General features: G+C 42.6%; 3 protein-coding genes across 5 annotated transcripts in view; 2 read left to right on the top strand and 1 right to left on the bottom strand.

Annotated features, from left to right (window-relative positions):
* Nucleotides 1-7336: 7336 nt before the first annotated feature.
* On the bottom strand, nt 7337-11550 carry LOC133129025 (tetratricopeptide repeat protein 9A). The gene is made up of 3 exons (XM_061242832.1): nt 10682-11550; nt 9896-10078; nt 7337-9585 (listed from the first exon to the last, which is right to left on the bottom strand). Exons 1-3 carry the CDS (start codon nt 11151-11153, stop codon nt 9506-9508), a joined length of 735 nt encoding a protein of 244 aa, XP_061098816.1. The 5' UTR covers nt 11154-11550; the 3' UTR covers nt 7337-9505.
* Nucleotides 10085-19999, top strand: med6 (mediator complex subunit 6). 2 transcript variants are annotated; one of them, XM_061242816.1, is made up of 8 exons: nt 10085-10146; nt 14212-14368; nt 14868-14959; nt 15438-15520; nt 16159-16267; nt 16632-16747; nt 16921-16948; nt 17743-19999. In XM_061242816.1, exons 1-8 carry the CDS (start codon nt 10125-10127, stop codon nt 17871-17873), a joined length of 738 nt encoding a protein of 245 aa, XP_061098800.1. In that variant the 5' UTR covers nt 10085-10124; the 3' UTR covers nt 17874-19999. The 2 variants fall into 2 exon arrangements, with proteins under 2 accessions (XP_061098800.1, XP_061098805.1); XM_061242821.1 differs by lacking the exon at nt 10085-10146 and adding an exon at nt 13746-13776.
* A 1241-nt stretch (nt 20000-21240) lies between these two features.
* The window catches only part of pcnx1 (pecanex 1), a 58265-nt gene continuing 57089 nt past the window's right edge, over nt 21241-22416 (top strand). For both annotated transcript variants that reach the window (XM_061242610.1, XM_061242601.1), the window contains exon 1: nt 21241-21578. In XM_061242610.1, the coding sequence (XP_061098594.1) occupies nt 21426-21578 (153 nt within the window). In that variant the 5' untranslated portion in view covers nt 21241-21425. The remainder of the gene's footprint in view (nt 21579-22416) is intronic.

The raw sequence follows: 22416 nt of genomic DNA, 5'->3' as shown, positions 1-22416 counted from the left end.
TTCGGATTTATTTATTTGTTTATTTGTTTATTTGTTTATTCGTTTGTTCGTTTGGTTTGTGAGCGAAGCCAGTCTTTGTCTTCCCTCTTCTGTCGCTGCGCTAGTGCCACACTGAAGGACCGACCTCAGGTTCCGGAAATCTGACTACCTGTTTGGAGAGCGATGGCGTTGAGGGCCGTCTCGGAACGCCATTTTGTTTTCCCGAGAGGCTGTCCTCGGTCTCGCGTCGCTAGCTCGTTGAGCTTTAACTTGTTTCTCCATCTTCACCGCGACTGTGTTTCAAGATCGCCTGGATTTCAAGAAGCAAGTCTGAACAGCGCTTCGTGAATGTAAAGCTTTATTTATGATTGTGAATCCTTTTTTTTTTTTTTTTTATGTAGCGTGGGGTCGTGAGTGGGGAAGGAGGGAACGTTTTTCTACCAGTGAAATTTTTTTTTTTTTTTACCGGACACGTTTAAGTCATATGCAGCTGAATGTTCACGCGCTGTGCTCCTCCCCCGTTCGGGCGAGGGAGCCGTGTCTCTTTACGATTGTGCCGCTTGTGTGCTTTGTCATGGCTTCTGTCTTTTCACCAGCAGTCACCGTGTCTTCCATCGCGCTGTCCGTGCTCTTTGCACTTACGTTGGGTGTCCGTTTAATAAGCGCTAGCAGGGTGTTTTTTTTTTGTTTTTTTGCGAACGCCTTTCCGCATTTTCAGGTGCACCAACATGGTTAGGAACAGGGCGGTATTTCCAGGGTTTGAAGGTGTGCGTCATTTAACGTGACATTATCCAGGTTTAATCTGCAGCCTGGTCGGTTATTGTTACAGGAATATTGTTGTCTCAGACAGTGGACACACAGCACTAAGTGCTGTAAGAAAGGTATCTTCTCTCTCAGTCAGTCTCAGTCTTAAGGCTCAGTAGCCAGCAAGTGCCAGTCTTACTGTGTGGCTCACCTGCTCAAATCCTGCATGGTTTTGAGCAGTGAACAAAAGATACAGGCCCTGGTGGCATGTGTTATTTATTTTATTTATATTAATTTATTGCATTATTTATTAATAATTGTGTTATTTATTTATATAGTTTTTTATTTATTTTATTTATACATTTTTCTGCCTTTACTTTTTTTATGTGTATTTATTTGCATGCTTGTATTCAATGAGAACATTTTGGGTTTTCATGTTACGGAAACAACGTGTGAAATGCTTTTAAGTTTCCCCAATTTCTGTTGGGGTCCCTGGTCCTTTGACCCCCTCCTGGAAGGTTAGCATCTTCCAGAGAGTTTCACTTTTCCACCTGTGTGTCTTTAAAGGATATAGCCGGCATGATTTTATATTTTCTGATAATGGACAAAAGAAATCTTATGAAAAGACCGAAACCTACAATTAATTTGTCCAACCAACAAGTATTGTCCATTTAGCCAACGCCAGATACAGCCAATATCAATGTAGTCATTTTGTGATGTGGTGCTACTAAACTCCATTGTCCAAAAAACTATTAAAACAAGTGAAAGTGACATACTGTTGCATTGAATAACCTATTTCATCATTACAAAGAACATGGCCTTTGTCATTTTTACTGGAACATCTTTACGAAGTATCAGTAGTTACTGTTTCGATTTGTCGAAAGTATCAAATGTATACACATGTGTAGAGTGGGCATATTGAACATAGGCCCCATCGAAATGAGCTTCATTTTGAAGTAAACTCATTTTGAAAAAAGAAAAAAAACTGGCCATGTTTTTTATGATCATCAGGTTACGTTTTCTGCACATTAAAGTATGTCATTCCGAGCTACGTTTAATGATTTTGGCAGACAATTTGAATGAATGGCTTCCTGGTTGAGGGCTGAATGGGATAGGATAGCGTCGGGCAGAAGCACTGGAGGTTTTTGTCTTTTCGTAGGTTATGCTGAAAGTAAGTAAATAGAAAATTACGCTGGCCTTATTCTTTATAAGTATAAGCCAGTATCTAAACTCAACCCCACTGAAGAGAACAGGGTCACGTTCAGCCCCGACAACATGTAGCAAAACGAAAACGGTGGTGTGTTGCAAACCATGGGAGGACTGACTGAGGTCAGTTCGTTTTGCTCCTATGGCATCTAAGAACGCGTTCTCTGGACTTTACATCATTATTGATTCAGGCTACACCCCCGACACACGCACCGAACGGGAGCAAACATACCTCAAAGCCTGTTGCAAACCCGTTACACACTTTTGGGAGGAAACGTATGGCTCAGCGCAGAAACCGTAGCAAAACGTAGCAAAACATTTTCCGATTGAACGTGCCCCAGCTTTAAACTTATTATATATATTTTGCACATTCTTTTCTGCAAACATGCTAATCACTACATGGGGAAAACATAACATCCATAACATCTTTACATCTGATTGGTTGTAATGATTCCAGTTTATATATGTGAAAGGTGGAGTCTTTCATGAGTAGCCGTTTTGCTTTTTACGCCATATATCACATGCACACACATACACGGCCACCTTATACCAATAATACGTCGGAGGGTAATTTCCTTTGTTGTCAAATACTCCTTCAGTCAAGCATGTAGGAGCCAGGACTGAACCATGTGATGCTATGACGAAAATATCATCCTTGGACTCTTCAAACGGCTTCCTGAATGCGGTCAGACAAACGGAGAATGCCCTGGTTCACGCATCATCGCTTCCATACAATCACTGTGACCTTACAGTCATTGGTAGTCTTCCAAACATGTCTGATACGGTCGTCGTCATCATCATCGCGGGCTCTTGGGGAATGATGGGCTAGTGTGCCCTATGGTCGTCTTATTCTGGTCCCTAATATTGTGACTCTATCGATGACCTGACATGGCTTTTATCTTTCTCATGCTTGTTATGTTCAAAGTCAGTGTTTTAAACGTTTAGCTGTTGGTGGCATGAATTATGAAACTTAAAGTTAGAAGGCTTTAAGTTAAAAGTATTTAAGCTAAAAAAAAAAAAAGTGAATTCTTATTATCCTGGCTGTGATCAGACTGACCTACATTTGTTTGAGATTTGTTTTGTCTGCTGGGATTCATCCATGATAATTCATCCTCAACACATTATTGCACATATTATAACTGCATTGTGTTCCGATATCAGAATGATCTGCATTCAACTGTACTGTGAATCGACTTTTCTTCTGGAAGGTGACAAGTTTTAGAGTGCATAAATTCTGTATTACAGGGAAAGGCGCTGTTTGTTGCTGCATCTAAACCAGGGGTGCCAGGCAGGCTTGGTTCTACGTTTACTGATTACTGATAATCACTCACTCTGTCGACGGTGAGGGCAAAGGTGGCAGTACTGTGACCAATGGAAAAAGATGCTGTCGTAGAACTTGTATTAACACTGGAGCACATAGACTTGAATAAAATATTGGTTAAAAAAATACATTTTCCTCATTGATAACTACTTGGTCATTTGCGTATGGTGTGCCTGTGATTTGTATATATGCACACTCAAAACAACACGGTGTGATTTTTAACACGCCTCCATCATGTCTAATTATGGACAACACATTACTGTTACTTTCAACACTGTCTGTGATAGAAAAGTATCCTATTGTAACACATAAATTGTGTGTTGGTGACCCAAAATGTGTTCAAAGTGGTACAAAATTAGTATCCCAAAAAGTACTGTATAGTAAAACATCCCTTTTGAGAGTAGTGTATTGGGGGCCTGTTATGTATGCAGGGGATGATTTTCCCCAAGTCTGTATTGTTTCCCTCTGTGGCAGTAGTCGAGTCTTTCTGGGTTCAGTAATATTTCAAAGATTTATCAGTTTGTGAGCCTCACAGTCTGAGAGGATGTGTCTGATTCTGTACATGGTGGCTGGACTTGTGCCCGTCTCTGTCAGTTCCCTCTTCCTTTGTTCTACATGGCTTCTTTGTATACAACTGTCATTAAGACGATGGAATGGACTGGTGATGTTATTTCAGATTTCAGAATTTCTGGATTTCTCTCGGATTTAGTTTCCGGTTTTGACAGAAGGAGCTTGCCTCGTCCCTCGCCTGAGGTGATCCGTGAGCCCGGCTTTTCAACGGACAGCTCCGTCCATAATCTGCCAGCCGCTGAACTTCGTCTGCTCCGGTTTGTGGAGGGGTGTCCTCTTTATCTATTCTGCGGACGTACATTATTTAGCTCTGGCTCTGGGCCAACGCTTTGGCCGTAAAGTTAATTAATGCGCCGCTATGAATTACCCCCCACCCCCACCCCGCCTAAATGAGTCGTTTGTCGTGTGATTTAGGGTTAGTGGTTTGGTTGGTGTGTCAAGATCAGATGCGGAGGTGATTTACATCGTCTGCTAATTAGTAACTGGATTCTGCACAGTTGTACGGTTAAGTTGCATCTTGGAATCACTTATTTGTTGAAACGGCCTCGTCCCACCCCTCTTTTGTGTCATAGCATTCCCCAGGGGACAGGTAATGCAGAACGGACCATTTGGCAGGTAAGGTGCCCTGCAGACAGAGTGTCACTGTTGCATCTCACCTGCGATCTGGGAACACTGCAAGGTCCCTCACCTGTTCTTGCCGTGGGGGAGTTATGAGGCTTCCAAGGACCCTGAATGACCGGAGCCCTCAAAATGATGAGAACATTGGATATTCTGGGGCGGTGGGTCCCAATGGCAGATCTTCTCATGGGGTCTGAAATCCCAGGTAGCACCCCCTGCTCACGGTACACTTGCTGAGAGGAAACCCCCCCCGTTGCGCGTGACATGGTCGTATGACGGTCCAGGAGCTGTGCTTGTGTCTGAGAGGTTGCAGGCTCAGTTCCAGGCCGGGACACTGCCGCTGTGCCCTTGAGCGGGGCGCTTGGCCCACGCTGCTTCAGTACGGACCCAGATGTTTTAAATGGGCGGTGCAGAAGGGCGGTGCAGAAGGAAGGAAGAACAGGAGGGAGGGTTTTTGACCGAGCCGGTGACGAGGAGTTAATGGTTCACTTCATCCTCCTGGATTAGCTTTTGGCATTTCGTAGACAATCTAATAAATCAACCTTTCCCTCAACTTTTGGTGTATAGTAGTCACTCTTTTATCCAAAGCAATTTGTACACATTACATTTGGTATTTTTGCTGGCTATTTTTACTGAAGCATTTCCATTTAAGTGCCCTGCTTTAAGGGTACAACAGCACCACCCCAGCAGGAAATCGAACACACAACCAACATCTGAATTACAAGGGCTAATCACAGTGCTACACTGCTAACCACAATGCCACACTGTTACCCACAATGCCACACTGCTAACCACAATGCCACAGTTACCCACAATGCCACACTGCTAACTGCAATGCCACACTGTTACCCAAAATGCCACACTGCTAACCACAATGCCACAGTTACCCACAATGCCACACTTCTAACCACAATGCCACACTGTTACCCACAATGCAACACTGCTAACCAAAATGCCACACTGTTACCCACAATGCCGCACTGCTAACTGCAATGCCACACTGTTACCCGCAATGCCACACTGCTAACTGCAAAGCCAGTTACCCACAATGCCGCACTGCTAACCACAATGCCGCCCTGCTAACTGCAATACCACACTGCTAACTGCAATGCCACACTGTTACCCACAATGCCACACTGCTAACCACAATGCCACACTGCTGCAGTATATGTTTTGACCAAAGAGGCCTTTAGCAGTGGAATTATAATTATTATAGCCTAATAATTGAAACCAGTCATACTGAGGCTGAGAGCGGTGCTACTTTAGCGCCTCCTGCTGGGTAGGAGTAGGGAGCCTGGCCACCTGGTATCTCAAAAAGGCAGAAAAAATGGCATTCCATTCTATACCCAGTACATCCAACCCACACACACACACAACACACACACATAGAAAAAGGTTTTGAAAATGCACTATGATTGTGCTCTGTTTTATAGTAACTTAAATGGTTTGAACTTTGGTACTTTGGTAGTCTTCTGTGCATTTGGCATTTAGATTATGTGTCTGTCTAAATGCCATCCCATTTCTGATACATGTCACATAAAAATGATATTAAGGTAAACCACTGCTAAAGCTTCAATGTTAAAGTGAAACCATTACTAACAAATATATTTTCAATACGTGGCATGACATTTGTAGTAAAGTGAAAATGCTTGTATTTTCAACATTCATATTTAAAAAATGAATGGAAACACATTGGAAATACCTTGACGCAATGCACAAGAGCAGCATAGGTTCAGTATTCAGTCAGACAAATGGAGTGAATAGTTCCCCTGAGGGGAAAATATTTCTTGGTCCCGGTTACCTGATTTTTTTTGGCATAGATAACAAAGAAGGGTTTTTTTATATCACACTTTTTCTTATCTTTAGCCAAGTGTAGTTATCCAGGATTATGACTGAGGCTGCAGGCTGAAGCTCTGTGGGGTGAAGTTCGGCAGGTGTGGCCTCGAACAAGGTACTTACTGTAATCAGTAAACATCCAGCTGTAAAAAATGTCATTCAGTAGGTTGTGAAACAGTGTGGGTTTTCATCTGGTGGCTATTACATTGAGCAAAATTCAACCATAAGCCAATAGCCATAAGTATAACTAATAGCCAACAATTCTGTCAAGACTTGTAGCTGAAACGCACTCATGCTCCCATGAATTGCCAGCACTTTCTCTGGCTTATCAAGTAGTTGATTTATCACTGCACAACAGTGGAATGACAAGAAAATGGGCAAAAGTAAAGATGGCAAGGGAAAGAAAGATTGAGAGTCCTCCTGAGTCCTTATATATGACCAACTTAATAATTAATGTTAAGTTTTCATTGTTCAGGTAGCGGTAGGAGGACAGTAAATATGGAGCGCTGATGCTTGAAATGGGGGACAAGAAAAAAGGCTAGGTGGTTAGTTTGTGACCCTGTTGAAAGCAGAAAGCCTGAGCACTGGTGACCGGGGAGGAGAAAAGCCCATATAAGGAGGTGTGGGGAGGGGAGGCGTGTCCACGGCATGAGTGACAAGCAAAAGCCCATGGGCTCAATGAGGGAGGCCAAGGAGCCATGACAGTTGTGAAGCTACAATGGCGGATGCAGTAGAGCCGACAGAAACGCAGCAGAGAGAGAATGGACACTGGACACTGGTCTGTCTCCAAAATCAAAACCGCTTTGGGGTTAACCTAGTCTGTGTATGTCAGAATGTCTCTCAACTTAGATTTCTAGAATCTAGAAGCAGTTCTGGACTGTTGGTTAAGGGTACATCAAATGTGCACCGCATGACTAACAGCTGTAGTCAAATTTCTCCAGCTTGTAAATATGTAAATTAAGCTAGCATGCACACAACACTTCCTATAATATTCTGGTTTGGATGCAGTGGTGTGATCGTCAACATTTCACAGGTGTAAATATAAATATTAACTGAATCATGTTTGAAGTAATCGTACTGTAGAAATAACCTTTATTAGTGATTACAACTGATTTATTTTGTGAAGACAGCAGTATAAAGGACCTGACTTTGCCTACACAAATGTTTACAAACATCAATTTTTTTTCTGACAATGCCTTTAAAGTCTTTATAAACAAACCTATAGTAATGATTGTTAAGTTAATACATAATGTCACCACACCAAATTCAAAATGCTTAAATCGAAATGTCAAAGCTTGTATTTTACACTAAAGCTTCTGCATTTATTTCTGGGAATTAAGGAGAACCCTTACACGATCCGAATTACACCATATCCAATGACCGGATTTGGCTGTTTTTCATCAAAATGCTTAATTGACATGAGTCCATCATAAGCCTCTCATCCCTCTTTCAAATTGGCAATACATATTTAATAATGTGCATTTTATTGTGTGTATTGTGTCATTATATTTTATGGTGTCATTGTAAAGTACTGAGAACCTATGGCCCGAAAAGCACCCAACAAATAATGGTCTATAATTATTTTTGTTTTCTGATCATATATAATTTCTGACAAATTCATAATGTGCCATCTTAACTGTGCTTCCAAAACAACACTTACTCCATCATGCAGGTAACATTCATATCACCAGAAAACTTCCACCGAGATTGAGCTTTGAGATTGAAAAACACAGTGATCATTTAGTGCAGTTACTGAGATCAGCAGGACGTGACGGGGTAGCATATGTGGTTATTTCTGAGTCAACAGCAATGGTCGATATTAATAAACAGCACAGTGGTACAGAGGAGCACTAGATCCACCTACAGGCTTTCACAGTACAGCCTGGTAGTAAAATGCCACTCATGACCATCACTTTGAATGAAAACACTATATATATACATAAGCAGCAGAAGCATAGAAATACCGTTGTTATATTGTGTTGCAATACGAAAGAACGTCACAAAAAAAATCTCACTCGTTTAAGATTTTCGCAAATACGTGGACTGATTCATCAATTAATTCCAATGCGGAGAACATTTCTGTCAGTCCACACAGTAAAAAATGCCCACCCAGAACATCAGAAACTGTGTACACATCAGAAATTAGTTGTGCTAACACGATTCATCTTTTGGATAAAGCATAATCCACACGGGATATTTGGGGATATTCAGTATCTCATACACAAGGGTCTATGGGGTAATCCAAATTGGTAATAAAGCTTTTCCATGCGATTACACTAAATTTGTACAAAAAGGCCTCTATCATGTATACCTTCGACGCCCAGTTCAGACCAAAGATTTGCGATGTGATGAAACCATTTTAGAATGTGTGAACTACCCGCCTCAAAATGTCCACTGCCGGCACTGGCCATCGCAGGCAATTCAAAATGGTGGCCAGGTTTAGGACACCATTTACAGCTCCTCGCGGAGTGAATCTTTCGTCCGCACTGGGCTTCGGTGTCAGTGGCAGAGCCCTCCTAAGCGTCCTTCAACAGAAATACAGTGGCGACTTCCTACAGTTTAGTGAAGGGCAGCGGTAATAAGAAAAAAAAAACACAATAGTGTTCACAAATTCGTAAAGGCCTGTCTGATGTACAGAAGGAGGCTGCCATATCACAGGGGGAAATATCACGAGGGGAAAAGGATTAACATTGCCACCTACAAAAGCCAGCAGCCAGCAGGGGGGCTCCGTTAGATAGATCTACAAAGCAAAATTCTCTTTTCAGAAAAAATAAACACGTTACAAAAGATTAGAGTGAACTGTGGCAAAACCAAAAACGCCCCAATGCATGTGTTGCCGCTCGTTTAGCTGATGGTGCGCTGATGCAGTCTAATGAGCTGGCATTGAGGGGTCTGTCACCAAGCCTTCAGAGAGACATGTTGGCTTCACTTAGCATGCTGGCAATGTACAATCACTTAGCTTCTGTAGGAATGTGAATTTGAATGGTACTTTCTGACCGGGCCATATTTGGAACAATAACATGTGGACCTCAGATCTGTAAATGACTGTACATAGCCAAATAAATGTGCACCTTGCAGCCTCGCCCCCAAAACACAGTGGAAGGAGAGGTCTGGCTGGAGAATTTGTGGCCCCCCGAAAAAGTCATCCAAAAAAAGGTGTGGATGTTGCCAGGTTGCTGTGTTGGTGCCGGGCTTGCCTGGCACTGTTCCCATGGCAACGGCGGCCTCAGCTTATGCGGCCTCCTTCTCCCTCTGAGCGTTACGACGGATCTTCATCTCTGTCAGCTGGATGTAGCGGATAACGTTGGTGTCTGTGGCACAAAGACAGGAAAAGGCTGCTTTCTCTCGCACCGACATATGACAGGAAACACACTGTTGTGGGAGATAATTATTTCCATTTAGGCTACATTTATATTTGTTTTTATTTCCAAAACAATTTGCTACTAAACCTTTGGGTCCATTTTGGAGTTAGTTTCACAGACATAATCAATTATTAACAATTGCACTGGCACAGTGTTACATTAACTCTTACAGTATACACTTGGTCTCTGTTGTTCTCACGTACTCTAATAGAGTTGAATTAACACCGGACATTTTACTGTGTATACTCTGACAACTCACCTGATGGCTGTTGTTTATGCGACTCTTTTAGGTAGTGTAGGGCCTTTTGAAAGTCTCCCAGGTGGTAGTACGCTACCCCGGATCGGTACAGTGCTTTGAAGTTCTCTCCTTCTTTCCGTAACACCTTCAGACAGTACTCCTTTACGCGCTCATAGTTCACTAGCTCCATCTGCAACAGACACGCTTACGGGACAGAGACAAACACGACGTTAAAAAACAATTCGCTTGAATGTGTAAAGAAAGACGGGAAGGTAGGTAACCTGTAGATTAACTGGAAAATTTGATGAAATCATATACTGTATGAAACTAATGCCAGTCTTATCCCTTACGCATTTCCTTTTAGCCTTTTTTAAAATAGACCAACTGAGACGTGAATTTTAACAGTACAAACCAAATATAGCCAAACATTATCTGGGCTATCAAAAGGGTTTATTATAGCCTACAAATTAACAAGCTGAAAAATATGACCACGCGAATGCAATGCAGGTTGGGTGAGCTCCAATTCAGTCAATGTTATTTTCTATCCATCCCAAAATAAAATGATCATAAACCAAAGTAGGCCAGTGTGTCTTGCGACATGTCTCGGGCACAATTAATTACTCATGATGATGATGTAAAGGCGAAAAATAAACGCCGTGCTTTCGCTGGGGGCTATGTCATAAATCATCCACGAACTCTGCACTGGGTAGGCTATGATTTTTTTAAAAATCGATTCTGTTATCGATTCAATTTATCGCAAATGATCGCGGCGTATACAATAGACCCGTAGCCTGACGGTTAGCCTACCCGCGAGACTGTTGTAGCACTCCAGCTCGGCGTTCTCCACGGCACCCTTTTGTTCATCCGTTAGTGGCGTCTTACTGATAGTTGCCAGTGTTGAAGAGGGCGACTTACAGCTGGCATCGGGGTCTCCGAATACCCGACACAGCCCCTTCATTTCGAGCAGCGCCCGGTGGTACTTGCCTATCGCATCCCTGTATTTTTTATCCTTGTAGCACTGGGTTCCCTGCGTCTTGAAGTCCAGAGCGCGTCTCACCAAGTCCGCCGGTTCGGAATGCGGCGGCTGTTTAACGACTGAACCAATGTGCGATCGAACCTGCTGCTGGGCGCGCACGTCTCTGGTCCGGCAACTTTGTGGCTGACCATAGTGCTGAAGCCTGGCGGTACCACCGATGTTACTGCCGCTGATACTGCCGTCGGTTACATTGCTCTCTATTCTCGTCGAATTCCCATCGTGTCCAATCCGGTTTTGATTCATTTCGACGCTCACATAGAATCACACTGACCTTAACACGCGTTTGATCAAACTATGTTGACCGAATTACAAAGCTTAGAGATGTATTTCCCCTTGAGAATCCAAATTAGCCTGGCGAGCTCGCGCAGTTGCCTCTTGCCGTTTAGATAGCCTACCCTGTATTCACAATGTCGTAGCGTGTTTTTCCCGTCAGCGCGTAGTGATGCCAGCCTTGGCCGCTGTAAGCAAATTTAATATTGAGGCGCGCATTACCCTACCGTGTCTGTTTTCAATTCTTATTTCAAATCGACCATGTCAATATGAAGTAGCATTCAATCGTTTTTTTAAGAACAACGATGAAAGAAAAACGGAGACAAGCCTGATGCGGGTGTCCTGTCTGCCTCAAGATAGGAATGCAGACATCCTCACGAAGCAGAAGACTGGATTTTTCTAGCTTCTCTTCTGAATCTGAACTGTCTCTTTATCCACAAATATGCTACAATTCAATTTAAGAATTTATTTATCATCAATTTATTATCAGTCGGACTTTAAGAAAATGAAGGATGTTTTTCTAATTAATATAATTTGAAAGTGAATAGAATATCACATAAATGCCTTATTTCAGTTGAAAATGCTTCGTATAACACGTGCACTATTACACTAATAGATGAGAAAATGAAGGAGATTGTTGATTGCGCAGAAATCAAAGAACACTAAAAGCATTGATCATAAAATCACACTGCTAAGCTAAACCCAAGCACAACAATATGTTGTGTGTATAAATAGTCGTCACTGCCCCAGGGCAGCTGTTTTGTGGTCATTTGGGCGTGTCAGAGAGGTTATATGGTTACACGGCTGGGTGGAGGCTCTCTAATTTATAGTTGAACGTAATAGAGAAAATGTACTACTATGTCTCAGACCATGCAGCTTCCGAATGGCAAGCTCCTGATTCCTGGGCCTTCTACCCTGCACAAGCCACACCCACCCCCTCGGTCTGTCTCACTCCTGTCCTTATCTGACTCCCAAAAACTGGTCGCTGTCTTTGTGTCTGGGTCCTTTGCTGTTACGTAAAGGCTGCAGTTTTAACAGACTGATAGCAAGCAGCCGCACACATGGGATGTTTTTCTGCCTGCATTCTCAGGTGCATTCTGTCGGGTGTGTATGAACAGCCAGGCTCTTTTTTGTCTACCTTTAATGCAGTCATTTCATTTTAATTTGTTATTTAACTGACTTACAGTTGATTGTACTAAGTAGGGGACAGTCCCCCCTGGAGCAGGGTCAAGGGCCCAACAGCTGTGCGGATCTTATCGTGGCTACACCGGGGCTTGAACCACCAACCTTCCTGGTCCCAGTCATGTACCCTAGCTGCCAGGCTACAGGCTGTCCCAATAGAGGTCCCAGTGGCTGCTTGTGCACCGGGTGGTCGTAAGATGCCAAAGAACAGAATCTATGAGCCAACCAACTTTTTCTTTTTTTTGTTTCTTTTGGGTTTATTGGTGGTCCTATAATGTAGCCCTATGTTCAAAAGCTTAGCAGAGTTCTGTCCAACATATGCATACCAGAGAAGAACTTATGGGGTAGCCTATTCCTTTCTTTCCATCCCAGTATACACTCACTGAGCACTTAATTAGGTGGACCTGTACACCAGCTTGTTAATGCAAATATTTCATCAGCCAATCATGTGGTAGCAACTAAATGCATAAAAGCATGTCAGAATATAGGAACAAATGTGATGTAAGTGATTCTGACCGTGGAATGATAGTTGGTGCCAGACAGGGTGGTTTGGATATCTCAGAAACTGCTGATCTCCTGGGATTTTCACACAGAGAATGGTGCGAAAAACAAAAAACATCCAGTGAGCAGCAGTTCTGCTAGCAAAAGCGCCTTTTTAATGAGCACTGACCTGGAGCCCTTCTCCAGGTCAGTGGCGAAGGGCCAGACTGGGACAGACAAGCTGACAGGAAGGTGACAGTAACGCAAATAACCACACATTACAACAGTGGTATGCAGAAGAGCATCTTCGAACACACAACGTTCAAACCTCTTAAGTGGATAGGCTACAGCAGCAGAAGACCAATAAGTCTAAAAAATTATAAATACCTAATAAAGTGCTCACTGAGTGTACATAGCCTAATTAAATATAGCCTATTGCCATATACGAGCAAATGGTAAGTGTTACATTATTCGAGGCCTATACATTTGTTATTGCAACCGTTATCTATACACATTTTTACATTTTAATCCAAAGTGCATAGATTTACGATTACGATATTCTACTGCACTGTAGATAAAGTCTCCGCAAATAAAATAAAAATATCAGAGATAATTTTATAATAACATCTTCAGCCCTATTTTTCTAGTCTATGCTTCAGCCAGTGAGAAAGACAGAACGGAAGTAGTAGTAGTCACTAAACGTCATATTCCTGCGACAAGCGGTGCAAGAATAAAATTGAGTTGACTGCAGCAATGGAGCTACGTGTCCCCTGATTTTTGAAATATTACCTTTATATTTTACAACCAGTAACCCGATTAGTTTACATTTCCAGCGCTCTCTGTCAAGTTAGATAAAAGTTAATTTTGATTTGAACTCCCAGAGATCTTAAACCTTGCAGACATATTTTTAAGATGGCGTCGGTGGATCTAAGAGGTAAGCTAATGCTAGCTAGCTGCTTATTCTGAACACATCTGAGTTGCCATATTTGGATCTTTGAGTTCTACATAAATTATAATGGTGCCGAAACACATATGAACCAAATGGGAATTCAACCTATAGCTAGCTAGCTTCCCAACTATTAATAACTGGCTAAAAGCTAGAAGTTGTTCGCTAAAGAGCTAGTCTTTCTTTAGCATTGGCTATGACTTACATTTTAAAAACTGCCTGGTATAGCTAGCACTGTTCGGTAGTGTACGATTGCAGTAGTAGCTTAAATACACGAATAACTGAATGCAAATGTAAAACTGTTCTGAACCATTTAAACCACATCTATCTAGCTGGTTGTATAATGGATTATCTTGGGCTAAATATTATTAGGTGTATTGGATGATTTGTGCATATCGTATGTGTGTCACTTTATCCATCCAGACAACCTCCTCGGAATCTCGTGGGTTGACAGTGGCTGGCCCATCCTCAACCCTGGCAATGTGCTTGATTACTTCTCCGAGAGAAGCAACCCGTTCTACGATCGCACATGCAACAATGAGGTGGTCAAGATGCAGCGACTCACGCTGGACCACCTGAAGTAAGTGTTAAAACCAAATGGCACGTTTTGTATTGGCTGACAAACGGGGGAATGCACCCAGCGAATGACAGCTCACAGTTTTACGAGTATGACTGAGAGAGCTTGTCACGGTCTTCCTCGGTGTTTATCAAGTACTGTGCAAAAGCCTTGGGCATCTAAGACATTTTTTTAAATATGCATTTGGTTTTGGATGTTATTACTGTTTCAGTAGAAAGCAAATTTGAGATAAATAAAAAAGGTTTGAGATAAATTTTAAAGGTGAAGGTTGATCACAACAAATATTGATTTGATTTGATTGATACTGCTCTTTATTGTAACTTTTTGATATGTATGAAATTATTTTGAAAAATGTATTCACTTTATGGGATATGTGCCTAAGACTAATGCACATGACTGTATATGTAATATGTGCATCTTTAGTTTGCGAGTTTTGAAGCGTGCACATATCATTTCTTGCCTTGGCGTTTAATGAGAATGTGCCTCTCTCCCTGCCTCTCAGTCAGATGGTGGGAGTGGAGTACACCCTCCTTCATGCTCAGGAGCCCATCCTCTACATCATCCGCAAGCAGCAGAGGCAGTCTCCTAACCAAGGTGAGCAGTCGGGAAATCAGACATGAAGCAGGGCTTTACATTACATTACTGTTAGTTAGTTGACTCTTTCATCAGTTTTTTACAGTTGATTAGACTAAGCAGGGGACAATCCCCTCTGGAGCAGTGTGGGGCCCCACAGCTGTGTGCACCTTATTGTGGCTACACTGGGGCTTGAACCACCAACCTTCCAGGTCCCAGTCATGTACCTCAGCCACTTGGCTACTGTGCTCCTATTTTAGGAGTAGTTGCTCCTAAAAATTGATGTGTGTTAACTGTGTTAAAATTTATTATTATTACTTTTTGGGATACATCAGCATGCTCCTACATTTTTTCAATTAAGGAACACATGGGGGTCATTTGTTTTTGTGTAAGATCCCTGCTAAGCAACCCCATTTGTATGCGTGTAGCCTGCAAGTCACTTGGACCGTGCTGAAAGGCGATGATGTTGTTGTTCTTCTCTCCTGCCTTTGTGCTGCAGTCATCCCCTTATCTGATTACTATATCATCGCCGGGGTGGTGTATCAGGCTCCGGACCTGGGCTCTGTAATCGGCTCCCGAGTGGTGGGTCCCCCGTGCGCCTTCCTCCTCTCCTTTCTGTGTCACAGTATTGTGCCAATGTGGGGATGATTCTTGTGACAAATGGTTGGTTTTGCTAATCATGTTTTAAGTTGTTATTTGTGTTTGATGGGTCTGTCAAAGTAGGTTTATTATTTCAGTGTGTGCTATCACTGAGTTTTTTTTAAAGGTACAATAGGTAAGATTTTTGTGTTAAAACATTGTTACAATACCCTTGTAAATCTCTTCCTATCGTTGAAAAAGGCTCACTGACATGTTGACTCACCCTCTGCCTGTGTTTATAGTCCTTAAATTCGGGTTTAAGAATATACAGTTGACACTGTACCAAACATTGTCTAACTGTAGACAATAAGCTCATTGGTTGAAAATTGGTTCAAATTGCCTCAGCCAATGGCATTTCAATGTTAACAGTGATAAACAGTGTTGTGGTTTGAAGGTGTTTGTTGGTACTATTCCCCTCTTGGCCGTTAGAAGTCAGAAATTACCTATTGTACCTTTAAAACGTTGCTGTCCGTGTTTTTCTCTGCTATTTTTACGGATATCTAGCACCCTGTTTGTAGCAATCAGGCTTGAGTTGAGTGTTTTTGATTCCCTATTGACTCGATCACTGTGTTTTCCTGAAGCTGTCTGCCGTCCATGGTATCCAGTCTGCCTTTGACGAGGCCACGTCTTACTGCCGCTACCACTCCTCCAAAGGCTACTGGTGGCACTTTAAGGACCAGGAGGAGAGAGGTCAGTGCCCTGACTCCTAGAGCTCCACACCCAAAAGAAAAAATGGATTTGTGGCCAGGGGTTTGGAGATGTAGTCATTGAATTGACCCAGTGCTCTTGTAGCTGAATTTTCTTGAATTTCTCTCACTGGTTTATTGACATGTATTGAGTGGGTAATGTATAAATCCAAAGTCTAGTTTGATCAACTTGTCATGCGTGTAGAAATTATGATGACGGACAGTGTTTCCCCATTTCACCCATTCGTTTCCATTTCACTTCATTCAAATTGAAGAAAATACTAAAGGGATGTGTTGAGGTGTTTTGCCATGATGTTGTGTCGAACACCAAGAAAGCTCCCCTTTTTCCACCCCATGTAAATCTCCAGAAAAGGCCAAGCCAAAGTCGAAGAAGAAAGAGGAGCCCAGTTCTTTGTTCCAGAGACAAAGGGTTGACACGCTGCTGCTGGATCTCAGGCAGAAGTTTCCCCCGACCTTCTATCAGGTACCGTAATGTCACGTAGCAAACACACTAACCAGCAGTGTCCTTACTTTTCCTTATTATTGTTTTATGTGTTGAGAAGGGAATTTGCGCAGCTAGGTGTGAATATGGATTTACGTTTTTGTTTATTTTTTTATTTGTATAGTAGACATAATCAATTTTTCTATATTTTTCAGCCCAAACCAGGCGAAAAACCAATTCCAGGTAAGACTCAGTTGCCATTTTTGCTCTCAATAATTGAATTTTATGATTTATTGTTATAGAAAATGAAGGTATTGTTCTAGATCTATTATTAGGCATACATCATGTATAATTTAGCAGCTAATGTCTTCACTTTAATTCAGCACTTCCAAATGGGTGTCTGACTGAATTAGGAAAGAGTTCATGGGAATTTCTATTCCAGGGGAAAAAGGTTCCTTGGTTGTTGACAGATATGAAATCACACAGTGAAAGAATGACTGTGCAGGTCCCATGTTGGTAGTTGATTGAATCACAGAGAAAACGTATGAGCGGTCTTTAATGATGAGCTGAAACAGAAGTTAGAGCAGCACTAGATTCCACAATGTGGCATATATGCCAGTGAAACTGATCTTCTGGGGGAATTTTTGGGCAATATATCCTTTAATGTTCGTAAGGTTATGAAGACTTGACTAAATTGAGGAAAACGATCATTTTGATTTCAGTTGGTCTTTAATGACCTTGATGTGTATGTGTATGTGTATTTGCATTTGTGTGTGTGTCTTTCTTTCAGTGAAAAAGTATGAGGGGTCTTTAATGATGAGCTGTAACAGAAGTTAGAGCAGCACTAGATTCCACAATATGGCATATATACCTGTGAAACTGATCTTCCGGGGGAATTTTTTGGGGGGACGGCGAATGACGATACGTGCCGCTGTGTGAAAAGGATATCAATTTGACAACTTGACAAATTTTTTGCAATATATCTTTTAAGACGTGTTCATAAGGTTATGAAGACTTATGAAGTGTGTGTGTTTCAGTGGAGGTGAAGAAGGAGCCGGAGCCCCCGGTGGAGTCCGTAAAGCAGGAAGAGAGGGAGCCGGCGGCCAAGGCCCCCGCCCCCGCCCCCGCGGCCAAGGCCCCCCCGGAGAAACGGGCGCGGCTGCAGTAAGGACCTCTCATCTGCAGGGCCTCCCCAACCCAACGCCAGTGAGAGAACGGTGACACACCGGCCAGGACTTTGAGGCTAGTCCTCCATCGCAGCTGCGTAGAGTGAGGCTTCCATTCCAGTGTGCTGTGTGGGGCGCCAAGGAGTTTATTTTTATTTTATTTTTGCTGGGCGGTTGTTCAGTTGTGAAGTGGTTATTGTGGGTTTCCCCAGTTGGAGTACGGTGCTTGGCAGAGGCACCCGCTCGCAGCCTGGACTGAGTCTGGATCGTCAGGAGTCCCGCAGGGTGTTGACTGGAGGGTCGGTAGCAGCTCCCAGGGTGTGTGTGTGGGAGTGTGAAGGGCTTCATTTCGCATCAGGCGGACATTTGCAATCTGTCTGCATCGACAGCGCAGGCAGCTGGCGGATTAGCATGTAAGTCTTGTAGTCGACCGGCTTCACACATTTTAGATGTGTGTGTGCGTGTCGGTGCGTGCCCTACCACAATTCTGAAGAATGTTGCAGAATGGGACGGACATCCAGTTGTGGTTGGGCAATTTGGGCATTGTAATCTAATGGATGGGATAATCTATTGAAAAAGAAAGAATATGGGATTAAGTGCGACAACCTTGAATTCTGCCTTGCAGCACTTGTTTAGCTTTGGTTTGGCCACTCACACACACACACACACACACACACACACACATACACACACACACACACACACACACACGTAGCTTTAAGAATTCAGATGAACCAGCTCAGCTGGACAGGTTGGAGAAATGCTTGGCTAAAGTGGGACAGGTGGGCCAGGATGTGGTGGGGAGCCGGTGAGACTCGGCTCAGTCTCTCTCTAAAGAGGTCAGATCTGCTCAGATCCGCATACAGCTGCAGCAGGGATATTTGCACCTGCCCAACCCCCTCTGTGGGCCAGCATGCCTGTGCAGGAGCCCTGCGTGTCTTACAGGATGGACCGTGTCACTGCACCAGCCGGGAGCGCTGTCTGCTGTCCGCTGTCCGGACATGTTGAGGATGTTTACAGGTTCAGTCATCGAACATGACATGTTTTATCCGGGACTGGAGCAACTTTATTTTCTTTTATTTATTTTTTTTAAGATGAGTCACAAAAAGTTCTGGAACATTCTGATGCCATTTTTTAGGGTTTCTCAAAGCTTTGGTTTTGTATTTTGTATTTGTTTTGTATGTGGGAAGCAGTGTGTGATGATAGTTCTTAGGTCTTTTCTCATCTGCTCTTCAGATCTCAGGCAGCATTCCCAGAATCTGGAGGTACCTGGAAAATGTTTATATATATCCAGATTCCAGAAAGGTATCTGGTAGATAGCCAGTGGAGTAACACTGCCTTTCCCCCCCCCCCCTCTGTCAAAATAGTTTGGCAGCAAAGTTTCTTTCTTTATATAATATGAGTGAATAAAAATGTGATTTGTGTTAATAAAAACTGATGTGTATTGCTTCTCGCTAGCGATTGAAAATGCAACAAAACAAATTTGGGATGAATTAAATATTGCTTATTTCACTTAACTGGGTTTCTCGATGTATGGCAAGGCATTTGAGTCATATGTGTAGTGTACCAAGGGGTTAAGAGATCATCAGTTACAGATGATGCGATTGTGCCAATGCCCACATCACTCTACATCTGCAGCCATGGGTTTCAAGGGGCTGAGGGCAGAAATTCTTAGATTCCAATACACCAGCCAAGCGCAGTAAAGCCTAGAAAAGTATTTGAATCCAAAACCATGTGTTTTGACCCAGGTCTCATTTGGATGAGTACAAGACTCTGGCCCGTCCGAAAAAACAGCCAGGCAGACCCGCGTTCCTGCCTTCCTGCAAGCATATGCACCTGGGTTATCTCTCCAGTTTCACCGCTTTCCTCTATTCTACCATTCCAGCAATGCGCATACTTGTCACTGAGGCCAAGTACGGCAGCACCAAGATGATGGTATCAGAGCCTGATGTGACGAATGGTGTAGAAATTACGATTCTGTGCTCACTGAGGAGTTGGTCTGATTGGACGCAATGCTGAGAAGTATTACAGATTGTTTCACATCCTGCTGCCGCCTTGCTGCACAGTGCAATAGATTGGTTTGCTGAGAACACATTGTCCCTACCCATTGCACCGTTCTTGCTGAAAAAAATCATTAGTCAAACTGTAACGTGCCTGTGTATCCAGTAGAGTGGCTGTGTTCGATTCACTGTGCTGTTGACACGATCGGCACCCCTGTGATGCACTGTACTGTAACTGAAGATTACTGAGACCACATCCACATTTGCACTGTACATTCTGCCATATGAAAGTGACTGAGATGAACGTTTCAGGTGTATTTGATTATTACTAAAGGAATTGAAACCTAATTTGATCATTTAGATAAAAACCCAAATTACTTCCATTATCAATGCCCCTCCTTGAAAATATAAAATGACAGTGGGATATGATGCCACCTTGTGGTGAATATGTATATAGCACCAAACATTGGAACTTGGAACTCCCGTGCGTTTTCACAATACTGTTTACACTTAGCTAACAGATGAATCATCTTAAATCTGGGGGAAAAGTACAATTCCAGCATGTTTCTTAACTTATTTTTTTATTTTTTTATATGATGAGTTGAGTCTGTCTTCCAAAGGCGTGAGGTCATCATAATATAATATGACAGAGGGGGAAAAGGGCAGATGCGGTGAATCAATGATAATAAGGTAATATGTAGATTATGCTCGACTGAGAATTACCAGACACTGTTCCCGGGACATCTATAGCACCTAAATTGTATTTCATGGTCTGTGTGGAATGCCCATTAGCAATTTAATAATGTTGTACATTTAGTCTTACTCTGACTTTTACACACTCAACTAAAATCTTGTCAATCTGAAGGTTGAAGGTGTATCACTGAAAGGTGTACTTGCATTTCTTCCCCTGAAAATAATCAAAGGAGCCTTTGATACAATAGGATGATAATAAATCGTACATACAACAAAATTGGCGATTGAAAGAAGTGGAATTAAATCAGGTTCCTCGATAAAAATGAGGAATTATAAATATTAGTGAAACTGTCATATTTATAACAATGGAACTGATTTTAAAATCTAAAGTTGAGACTCGTTTATGTCTTGGCACCTACATGTTACATTAAGTGACTTAATTTCTGCATATACAACGAATGTGCCTAGCAACATTGCCTAGTATACACTGAGGGGCACTGTTGAATAAAATAACATTTTGTTTTTCTTTGCCCACAAAAGATGTGTTATGACATTTTATGTACTATCGGCTACCACGCGGGGGAGCTACAGAGCAGAATTGGAACTATACGTTTTTAAACAGCCCTCTTTGCGCTGTGTTGTTTTGTAATATTGACACGCAGGGCGTGGCGGGATAGGAAGCTCTCCGGTGGAGGACCAAGAATAGTCCTCCAAGCTAGCTAGTGGCAGAGAAGATGGCTGCAGTGGGGATTTTCAGACCAGAGTCTGAAAACATAACACTGTTTGCCATGTTTCGGGACGGTTAACCTCCGCGTCACCCAACTCTTCCTTTATTTCTTCACGGTCTGAAAGGGATAAATCATGGGATCGCAAACACTTCAGATCCTGAGGCAAGGAGTCTGGGCTTCTGTTACCGGAGGCTGGTATTACGATCCCCATCAAAATACATTTGTCAATGCCTTACACCTCTACATATGGCTCTTCCTACTTTGTTTCCCTTTTACGCTGTACATGGTGAGTTTTACTTGCATGATATTTTCGTTTTCATGACATGTGTAATGTTATAGTTCGTGCCTCACTCGCTGGCTCACGAGCTGCTCCGGGCAAGGGACGAGCTAGTTCAGCTAGCCATCGTTTGCCGTTCAGGGCTTTCGTCGTGTTGCTAAACTGGCTTGCTACTGTTAGGACTAGCTAGCTAGTGTAGGTGGACCCTTTGTTTCAGAGCCCCAAATTGTAGCAAATACGATTTGTGTCACAATTATCTTTAACTGCCTCGCCCGAGGAACAACTGCAAGGTTGTTGAGTGGTTTGTCCTTTGTGTGATAGCTATATGAATATGTTGTCACCAAGTACGATTATTTAGCTAACTCCAGCGGCAGCTGGGTAATAATGTATTGTCTTCCGAGATTACCAAGATGTAGCTAGCTAGTTAGTTACTGGCTAGTATTCACTGGATCCGCATTGGTTTTCAGAGAAATTTGTAGGCTAGCATCATCTCTAACTAGCCGACTGGCTAGTTAACTGCATAACTGGCTTGCATATACATAAGCTTAAGGTTACCGTTATGTTTCTTCATGGTGGCTAACGTTGCTAGCTAGCTATGTAGTAACATACTCTCAGTCAGCTGCTTAGCCAGTGTTTTTATTTTTTATTTAACCAGCGATCTCTACCCAGCTCTAACCAGCAATATAACTGTTTGATAATGGGTAACTGTTACATACCCAGCTGAAGATGGTGCTACTTTGCTTGCCAGCTAGCTAACACTAATATAATAATAAAATGCGCCTGAAAAAGAAACAGATGTTTCTGTTTGCCAGTGTCCGTTGGTAACGCACGAGCCAGCTATGTAAAA

The sequence above is a fragment of the Conger conger genome, chromosome 1 (genome assembly GCF_963514075.1).
Source record: "Conger conger chromosome 1, fConCon1.1, whole genome shotgun sequence".
Lineage (NCBI taxonomy): Eukaryota > Metazoa > Chordata > Actinopteri > Anguilliformes > Congridae > Conger > Conger conger.
Note: the sequence above shows the minus strand (reverse complement) of the source record. Positions and strands in the feature narration are given on the sequence as shown.